The sequence below is a fragment of the Schistocerca gregaria genome, chromosome 6 (assembly GCF_023897955.1).
Source record: "Schistocerca gregaria isolate iqSchGreg1 chromosome 6, iqSchGreg1.2, whole genome shotgun sequence".
Taxonomy (NCBI): domain Eukaryota; kingdom Metazoa; phylum Arthropoda; class Insecta; order Orthoptera; family Acrididae; genus Schistocerca; species Schistocerca gregaria.
Window position 1 is genome coordinate 478,542,611 of NC_064925.1, and position 10,942 is coordinate 478,553,552.

The window sequence follows — 10,942 nt, forward strand, 5'->3', positions numbered from 1 at the left end:
ACACAAACAGTTCAGCAAGAATCTTGCTTTCCGTCAGCTGCTTTCATGCTATACTACCATATTTTGGAACAAATGATGCCAGTTGCGAGGGATCAGAGGTCATTTCTTGGGTTATTCCAGCAACTAGCAGAGAAGGATGAGAAGACCAGCCCTGTGCATAGAGTTTCAACGAAGCTTGCAATTTGCAGTACTGTCCCAGGAACTGATCATGGCCCTTGGTTCTGAGTAGAGTGGAAGGTCTGAACCAGAGACTTCAAAGGTTCTATGACAAGCTAGGGTGTGACTTCCTGGACTTGTGCCATAGGGTTGAGAACTGTAGGGTTCCCCTAAATATGTCACGTTTGCATCAGAGGCTGCTAATCAGGTAGCCGACTATGTGTGGGGTGCACACAAGGTTTTTTTTTAGATTATGTAACTTTCCATCCAATCCAGATAATGATAGCTGTAGGAAACCCAGAAATATCAGTGGAAGATCAAAAGAAATGATCCCCACAGGCGAGAGTATTAAAATCCTAATGATAAACTTCCGAAGCATTTGTGTCAGAGTTTGAAGTTTTCATGAAAACCAGTGAAGCCCACATTAGGCTAGGAAGAGAAAGCTAGTTGAAACCTGAAATTGATAACAGTAGGATTATTGGGGAAAATTTAAGTGTATATCGAAAGGATAGGCAAATGCGAAATGAAGGTGGTATATTTGTCGTAGTAGACAACAAATTCAAATGCTGCGTGTGAGAGTGTTTGGGCAATAGTCAGTATTAGGGATGAGCATAAAAAAAAGATTATTGGATTCTTCTATCGCCCACCAGACTCATCTCCTGATGTAATCGGAAACTTTAGAGAAAACCTCCGTTCACTTGTACGTAAGTTCCCCATACATACTGTAATCATTGGTGCAGACTTTAATCATCCAACAGTTAATTGAAAAAATAACAGTTTCAATAGTGGAGGGCATGATAAGACATCCTGTGGTGCATTCTCTGAAAACTCTCCACAGCAGGTAGTTAAGAACCTCACTCATGATGTAAATGGATCTAATGGCAACAAATAGACCCGATCTGTTTGAGGATGTCCACATCGAAACTGATATCAGTGACCATGATGTGGTTGTGGCAACAATGATTACCAGAGTATGAAGGACAGCTAAAACAATCAGAAAGATATGTGTTTTCAGTAAACGAGATAAAAAATCAGTAGTGTCATATCTCAGTGAGGAACTTGAAACTTTCAGCACAGGGCAGGAGCATATAGAGGAGCTGTGGCTCAAGTTTAAAAGAATAGTTGATCTTGCATAGGTAGATATGTACCCAGTGGAACAGTTGATAATGGTAGGGAACCTCCATGATATACAGTCACTGTAAAGAAACTTCTAAAAAGACAGATTAGTGCACAACAGGTGTAAAACAAAGTGTAGGGCTATAGATAGAGATGCTAAGTGAAACAATTGGCTGTCAGAGCAATGCATGAGTGCTTCAATGACTACCATAGCAGAATATTGTCAAGTGATCTTTCACAAAACCCAAAGAAATTCTGGTCATGTAATGGCTGTTAGTGGCACGTAAGTTAATGTCCAGCCACTAGCAAATGAGGCAGGAACTGAAATTGAGGATAGCAGAGCAAAAGCTGAAATGCTTAACTGCTCCAATTTAATCCTCATAACACCGAAAAGATGAATGAAATAAGTATTAGCATCAGTGGTGTTGAGAAATAGCTAAAATCATTAAAATTGAACAGAACTCTGTGCCCTAATGGAATCTCCTTAAGATTCTATACTGAATTGGCGACTGAGTTAGCCCCCTCTTCTAACTATAATATATCGTAGGTCTCTCGAACAAAAAAACTGTGCCCAGTTTTTGGAAAAAGGCACAGGTCACCAGTCTACATAAAGGGTAGTAGAAGTAATCCACAAAACTACCATCCAATATCCTTGACATCGATCTATTGTAGAATCTTAGAACATATTCTGAATGCAAACATAATGAGGTATCTTGGAAAGAATGACCTTCTCAATGCCAACCAGCATGGATTTCGAACTTGCGCATGACATACTGAATGCCTTCGATCAAGAAACTAGGTAGATGCAGTACTTCTTCAGTTCGGAAAAGTATTTGACTTGGTACCGCACCTATGCTTACTGTCAAAGGTATGATTATATGGGGTGTCTAGTGAAATTTATCGCTGGAGTGAAGACGCTTTGGTAGGAAGGACACAGGATGGAGTGTCGTTGTCAGATCTAGAAGTAACTTTGGGTATGTCCCAGGGGAGTGTCTTGGGACCCTTGCTATTCATGTTGTATATTAATGACCTTGCAGACAATATTAAAAGTATAATCATGCTTGTTGGAGATGATGTTATCTCTGTTGAAGTACTATCTGAAAGAAGCTGCATAAATATGCAGTCAGATCTTGATAAGATTTCTAGGTGGTGCAGAGATTGGCAACTTGCTGTAAATGTTAAAAAATGTAAAATTTTGTGCTTCACAGAATGAAGGAAGAAGAAAATAGTAGTATCATATGACTGTAATCTCAGTGACTCACTGCTGGAATCGGCCAACCCACACAAATGCCTGGGTTCAACACTTTGTAAGTAAATGAAATGTAGTGATCACATAGGTTCAGTTGTGGGTAAAGTATGTGGCAGACTTCGGTTTAGTGGTAGAGGACTGGGGAACTGCAATCAGTCTGCAAAGGAGAATGGTTACAAATAACTCGTGACTGGTTCTAGAATATTGCTCAAGTGTGTGGGACCCATACCAAATAGAACTATGGGGGACAGTTAACGTATACAGAAAGGGGCAGCAGGAATGGTCACAGGTTTGCTTAATCTGCAGGAGAGCGTCCAGATACACTGAAGGAACTGAACTGGAAGGCTCTTGAAGAGACTAAAGTATCCTGAGAAAGTCTGTTAAAAAAGTTTCGAGAACTGGCTTTAAATGATAACTATAGGCAAATACTACAACCTCCTACATATCACTCGCATAGCGATCGTGAAGATAAGATTAGAATAATTACTGCACGCACACAGAGGCCTTCAAACAATCATTCTTCCCACACTCCATATGTGAACCGAACAGGAAGAAACACTAATAACTGGTACATTAGGACATACTCTCTGCCATGCACCTGATGGTGGTTTGCAGAGTGTAGATGTAGATGGCTACAACTACAGTACTGGCTGTTTCGTGGTACTGATTTTTGGCAGTGAAATGGAAAAATAAAATTAAGTTTATACTGCAATTCACTGCACCGAACCCTCCAATTCATATCTAACCTTTTGTTAAATTTAGTTACTGGCTTGAGCAACAAGTCACAGAAAACACATGCAGAACAAAAAAACGTAAATTTAAATGATACGTCCATAGCAGTTGGATACAGACACGTAAATCTACGTGAACTATACGTGGTGTGCTAATTGTGTCAATACTCTGCACACCATAAAAATAAACCTGATGTAAACATTGCATAGTGTGTTCTTCAGTGTTTGCTGGAATCTCATTGGATTTCATTTCATGTGGAGCGGAAGCCAAGCTGTGTCCAGTACAGTCAAGTACAATCATAAGGATATTCTTATGTATGGTACAGGCACATAGACTGAGTGATAAAGTGGGACAACAGCTATATCATCGCATTTAACTTGGACAGCACTATCCAGCCAGCTGGTCCAACTAACCTGTAGTGATGTGAACAGTTGCAGTTCAGACAGAGAGAGAGACAAGCAGAGAAACAATATAGCTTTGAATATCGTTTAATTTTTAAAGAGGATTAAATAATATTCAGCAATACTCCAGCACTACCCCATACTTTGTAGGTGATCAGACGGAAAGCATAAAACGCTCATATTCTCATGTAACATAGTATTCCAATTACAAACAAGAGTTATGAAAATTCCTAACTTAAACACAGGTACTTTTTCTGAGTGTGCTGTGTGATGCAAAAGCATACAGCAGGGATTTCACCATATTATTGAATACTGAAGCCACTGAAGGTATCAGTTACACTCATCGTCTGGTAATCTCTTAGCTCCTTCCTTATCCGAATCCGTGACATACATTTCAGCTCCGGAACTGTCATATGCTACATTGATAACGAGTTGATTAACGGAATCCGTGAAGCCACCCAGGCTCTTCTTTTATGGTGTGCCATTCTATATCCCGCCAGCATTCGGCAGTGATATGCGAGAAAGCTGTGTGCTTAGTTCCAGTACTTCCAGCACCCTAACAACCTTGTTATTTCGTGTGGTAAATCCCTTAATTTGGCTCCAGGTCAGTTCTGTAGGATTCATATTGTAATGGTAAAGTGGGAAATGTAAAAATGCTGCACTTACCACTCCAGTTCGTGTGAGACTACATCTGTGGTAAAAAACAATGGACATGGCCCAAATAGTTTTTTGGTTCCTCATTTTTGTTCTAAAAATTAGTTATATTTTCTGAATTTCAGCAACCTTTATTAACAATTTTTCTTAAGATATCAATACTTAGGAATTTATATTTGAAACTAAAACATTATTTAATTAGAAACAAGAAAACATGCATTATTCACAAAAAATAAATGATTACAAATTTTACAATTACGAGATGAAGCTATTTCAAATTGAATGGGGGGGGGGGGGGGGCAATGACCAAGGCTTGGCTTAAATTAGCAGTCAGCAGCACCAGTTTAATGATCTACAATGCTACTGATTCCACTATACATCCAGTGCATATTTGTATCTCGACCATATCAAATACAGCCCCTTGGAAAACTTCAAAGTCGACCCCCCCCCCCTGTAAATTTATGAAAAACCAGCACTTTTTAACTGTATTACACAAACATTATTCACTACAGAGCAGGAAGCAGCCTTAACCATTTTCATACTGCGTATTATCAGTGTGACTATCAGAGCACAGCAGTGCCGAGAGTGTGACAGTATACGATTTTTGTGAAATAAAAACTATATAACTAAAGCATGATTAAGGAAAATGTTTGTGGCTGTTAATACAGTAGAATTTATTAAAGTTTCACTTTACATAACTTAGTAATAAGATATCTAACACACAAAGTAGGACCTACTTCCAAGAGCATAACACCACCAGTGTTCATATGCTTTGTGTTTTCTTACATCAGGGTTATTCTTACAATGAACAGAGCATAGTGCTTTTGATGTTGCTAAGCATTCTGTCTGTGTGGTAGACAAAATGTTGTCTATAGCCCCCAATATTTAAGTTGGCCCACACCTTTCAATAAAATATACTATTGTTACATGCATTTAGAAGTTGTCACTTGACTTTTCATGTTTTGGAACAGAAAAAAATGAAGTTACTGAACCTCAAGAAACCAGTGCAGATATTTACAGCAATCCAGAAGCTACTGCTAATGGAGATAATGCTGTGGACACTCCACTCTGAAATTGGGGCAAACTCAAATTAATTATAAAGGAGGCCTTGTTGAGTGGTTAAAACAGTTTCAGACCACCACCACCCTTTTGAAGGCATCTTCTTTCTTGAATCTAATTTTAAAGGAAATTGGTGCAGGAACTCTAGATTAGAGCCGTAATCATGTCACAGATTTTGAATTACTACATTAAATTTATAATGTGAAAATTTACTGCTGCTGATGCATGTGTTGGTGGGGGTTTAAGTGTGGTCATAGTGCAGTGTGGCTGGAAATTGTGTTAGAAGCAAGTAATGGAAATGACTTATTTACACTAACTCATTTTTTCTGCCTAGAGCTACAAGTCAGCTACAGGTGAACTAGATACAGGCATTTATTTTAGTGATGTTTGCACCTGTTAATAACCACCCAGATGGAATGCCTGTACACAAGAAAAACAGTAAGGTTTTAAGTAAAGAATGAGAAGATGTATATTTAACACCTGTTCTGTTAATAAAATCACATAACACATCTTTTCAAGCTGGCAATAATTTTCTTATAAAATATTTGCAACTGCTTAGAATATGAACTGGAAGCTTAACAGTTATCCTTAGAATGATGTTTTGCCACTGGATCATTCTTTTATCATCTGTTTCTGAACACTACATTTTGCAGGAATACTGGAATGTGGAAACCGTTCATGAAATATTTCATGAATTTTCATCTCCTGAACCAGTGCACACTTAATCTTACAGTAAACAATCTAGAGTGGGTGGTGGGGGTAATGAGGTGGGATGGGGCAGGGAGGGAGAGGGATAGCAGGGAAGGGAGTGGAAAAGTGTGCTGCAGGGAAGGAAGCGGAAAAGGTGTGCTGCTGTGGGAGCGAGCAGAGACGTGGTGCGGACAGGTCAGGACTACCAGAGAGAGGACAGAAAATAGGAGAGACAGAGAGAAGGTGAAAAACTGGTAGGTGTGTTGGTGGAATGAAGGCGAGTGTAGTGCTGCTGCCACAGTTTGTTGGTGGCACTCTTGCAAACAGACAGCTTGTTAGTTTTCATGCCCACGTAGAAAGTAGCACACTCATTGCAGCTTAGTTTTTAGATTGTGTGGCTGCTTTCACATGTGCCCTGTCCTCAATGGGATAGGAGATGGCTGTGACGGTACAGGAGAAAGTGATAGTAGCAGGCTGTATGGGACAGGTCTTGCATTTAGGTCTGTTGCAGGCAAAGAGCCATGAGGCAAGGGGTTCGTACCAGGGGTGGAGTAATGATAGACAAGGATAGTGTGTAGGGTTTGGTGGACAGAGGACTACCTCTGTGCAAGGGGTGGGGAAGATAATGGGCACGAGATAACTCATTGTAAGGCATGATGAGAGGTAGTTGAAACATTGATGGTGGACTTAATTCTGTTGCTACAGTTCTGGGTAGTACTGAGCTAAGAGTTTGTGTCCAAACAGTGTGCATGTGGGAGACAGTAGACTAGAGGGACAAGGCATGGGAGATAAAGAATGATGGATGACTCTTGGAGCGCTTTTAAAGCAATGACTGAAGCTGTTGACAATCAGGCACACCATCATGTGGTCAGAAGCTCAGGTGAGTGGGGAACAGTAATCACAATCTGTTGCTCTCTGAGCAGGGCCACTTGTATGTTGACATACTGTCTCTCGTAACTTTAATCTAATAGTGTGTGTCGAAAGCAGACGCAGCATTATTTTAGTTGCTCGGCTGATTATTTGTAATTATTTCGATATTCTTATGAAAGAACATGATGACAGAGAGATCTGTAAGATAGCTAGAGATTTAGGTTTGAATGGAAGGTACTAACATGGTTAGTTGATATAATCAAAGAATGTGATGCAAGGAGGAGGCCAATTACATTTACTAAAAAGGTCATATGGTGGTTTTGGCTGTACATCACCTGCCAGAAAGTTTATTTTATTTTGTGGGGAATACCTTATGAATATTATCCCATTTTTCATATTTCCTATGGTCTGTGGTTATATTGTTTCAGGGAAAATTATTTCAATTCATAGTTACAAAACATGTCTGTCTACTCTTCTCTCTCATAGAGAACTTCACCCGAGCTGTTGACACATACCCTTTGATCGAACTCTCTCCATCCAAACAGCCCTCAGAAGGCCCAACAGTACTGACTGACCACCGTGTCATCCTCGGCCAATAAGCGGATATGGAGGGACATGTGGTCAGCATACTGCTCTTCCTGCCATTTTTCAGTTTTTGTGGCAAGAGTCACTTCTCAGTTCAGTAGCGCAGCCTAATGAGGACGAGTGCACCTCTCTTGCCAACAGCACTCAGATACTGTCATCCATCTGAGTACTAGCCGTGACCAATAACGCTTAACTTCAGTGAGCTGATAGGAAACGGTGTTACCTTTGCAGCAAGGCCATTGGTGCCCCTGATCTGGACACTCAATAAATGTTCGCTGAAGGAGCGTACATTAATGATGTTAGGTGAAGCAATTGGAGTACCTTCTTGCATTCTTTGTGTTTCGCATGTTGTGGTGTAAGTTCCTTTTCCCTCTTTTTCTCTCTGTTTGTATGTTTTTTTCTCCTTGCTTGCATTTTGCTCCAGAGAAAGGATCCACAAATTCCAAAAGAAAGGCAATTGTTGTTATATTAACACCATTCTCTGTATGTTTAACTGCATTGGTGTGCATTTTCTTCTGCTATACTCTTTTTTTATATAAGTTTTTTTTCTTTTACCAGTCAAAATTCATCTACTTACGTCTTGTTGGCAGTAGTTGAAATGGGACACTATAAAATTACGGAGACACAAAATGGCTGAGAGACTTCCCTTCAGGATGTGATATTCCAGGTCTCCTGATACACACTTAAAACTGAAAACGCAACCCACTTTTTAATGTCTGTAAAAATAGAACTGAGGCTTAAGAAGACTGTTTAAAGTACTTGCTTCATTTTGCTACTTAGTGCTGGAATATTTAAATTGTTTTGAATTTAATGTGATTGTTTGAAAATCCTACCTGAGTGGGCTGCACTTGCATCACTTATTTCATCATTGTATTTTGTGAGTCAGAATAATACACACTTACATAAAGATTATTACATATTTGTTCATTTCAAAAAGTAATTGAAACTCTTTGATAAAACTTGAAGTTTACTTCTTGAATAACAATTTTATTTTTCAAATCAAAATGCCTATTTTCTGAAAGTAAATTTTTCTTCCAGAAATTGAGACGATCTGATCCTGCTTACCAGTCAGATGTGCTGCGAAAGAAGCAAGAAATGCTTAACGTTTTGCGTGGTGCAGCTCAAGATTCTACACCTATTTACCGAAAGACCAAAGAAGAAGTTGAAACAAAAAAGAAGGAATATGTTTCTGGTGACAAATAACGAATATTGAGGTAGTTATTGTAGCAGGTTTCAGCTTCGTAGTGGACAGTGTTGCTTTTGTGAGTGAAGTATTTCCTGGTTGTATTGTTGACTATTAGGTATATTTAAATGGAAATGGATAAAATTGCAGTAGAGGACAACCGTGATCTTGTAAAGGAAAAACTAATGCGTAGAGAAGCAGAAAGGCAGCAACTGCTTGAACAAAAAAGGGAAGAAAAGGAACAAAGATCAACTGGTGAAGAGCTCAGTTACTTTTTTGATACATTTGCAGAAAAACAAAAGGAGATTGAGAACGCTTTAACCACAGCAGCAGAAGGACTTATAGAAAAAACCCAATTGCCAAATCATTTTGATAGGATTGGAAAGAATGTGCAGACCCTGCAGCATTTTTTATCTTCATCAACAATGTTTCTTCGTGTTTATGATATCCGGAAAGCTCAAGAAGCAATTCTGACTTTGCAGCAAAGGTGTCAGCAACTAGAGCAGCAGTTACTACCAAAGAAAAAATTTGGTTTTAAAATTCGAAAGGTGCCTAATAAGAAAGATGTAATATTCAATGAAAAAATAGAAGACACTGTAGATTCCCATTCTTCACCTGTCCACAAGCTGCTTCAGAACAGTAAGGAGAACAATTGTGGTTTCTCTGGCAGAACTGCTGAAATTCTTTCTCTTCCTCACGAAAAAATATATAAAAAGGATGTTGTTCTTTCTAACCTTAATAGCTGTACTGTGAGACTACCTGGAGCTCCTAATACATTATATATTGCTGGCTTGAGCAACTGCAAAATAATAACCGGTCCTGTAACAACATCAGTTTTTATTGAAAATTGTTCAGACTGCACATTTGTTTTGGCATGTCAACAGTTAAGAGTTCACAGCACAACACACAGTGACTTTTATCTCCACGTTACAAGTCGAACTATTATTGAAGATACTACGCATGTCAGGTTTGCTCCCTATAATTTAAAATATGAAAATATGGTGCATCATTTCCAGTTAGCAGGTTTAGATGTAAATAGAAACAACTGGGATATGGTTGATGATTTCAATTGGCTGGCAAGTGATAAAGCATCACCAAACTGGTGTATTATGAAAGAAAATGAATGGAATATTGATTGGATGTAATTTTTTAAAAAGTTACTTGTGAAACCTATAATTTTGAGATGGGATGTTCATTTAATAAAAAGCTATGTAATTATTTTCATTAAAATGAATTTGCTCAATAAGTGATTATTTCTGTGGAAAGGTGTAACACTAAATGTAGACCCAGTGCACAGCACTGTATCAAAAAATTATTTTTGGGTAACAGTGTAATAACATTTAATTTGTTTTTCTGTGCTTACGTTTTTTGTGTTTCATGTTTGTTATAACCATTTGCACATTTTGAAGAATTTAAATTGAGCTTCTATAACCTATTGGTAATATTTTCAAAACTTTCTTAGTTTTGGATTGTATGTACCAAAAAATGACATACATTAGTGCATAAAGAGGCAATTCTTTGGAAAATTGCTATAGCATGAAACTACTGTGCTGTTTGTGATGTAATAATTTTAGCATCAAACCCCCATCCATCTTCCTTACAATTCTCGAATATTCTCAGTGATGAATGCATGTTTCACTATTATGAAGCCGCTTAATATTTACAAAGAAAAGGCTTTTCCAAATAAAGTAGATAGGAATATTTTCTTTGTAAAAGACTGTGGCTTATTCTCATGTGAAACTCGTATCATTTTTATAAAACATGGGCTGCTAATATATGGAATAATTATAGTCATTTGAAAGTATCATTTTTGAAACAGTTTGTTTTGCCATTGCAGAGTGTTTGTCATTTTATTGAAATAATGTGTAAGAAAAGAGATCTTTCAGTAATTACTGCCATAAACAGTGTAATGAGTGGAGAAAATGTCTGTGTATAGGGGGACGCAAGTGGTAAATAGATAAATACTATGGGTGAGTACACTGGACAGGTCTCGCACCTATGTCTGCAAGGGTTATGATCCAGGTATTGAGAGTGTTTGGCAGTAGGTGTGGAGAATGAATGGACTGAGATACCTCATACAGTATGGGTAGTATGTTCCTCATTTCCACATGTAAGTGGTAAAAGACCTAGCAGAGGATATAGTGAAGTTGTTTCACCCAAGGGTGGTATTTGGTGATAAAAAGGGTGGGGGATAGGGGTGGCTCCTTGGCATCTAGTTTATGGGCATGGACAGAGGATAAAGGGTGT

At 38.5% G+C, this 10,942-nt stretch overlaps 1 protein-coding gene across 2 annotated transcripts in view; it reads left to right on the forward strand.

The window, feature by feature from the left end:
- Nucleotides 1-10,240, forward strand: part of LOC126278083 (tubulin-specific chaperone C) — an 18,964-nt gene extending 8,724 nt beyond the window's left edge. For both annotated transcript variants that reach the window (XM_049977923.1, XM_049977924.1), the window contains one exon: nucleotides 8,551-10,240. In XM_049977923.1, the coding sequence (XP_049833880.1) occupies nucleotides 8,824-9,840 (1,017 nt within the window). In that variant the 5' untranslated portion in view covers nucleotides 8,551-8,823 and the 3' untranslated portion in view covers nucleotides 9,841-10,240. The remainder of the gene's footprint in view (nucleotides 1-8,550) is intronic.
- The last annotated feature ends 702 nt before the right edge of the window (nucleotides 10,241-10,942 follow it).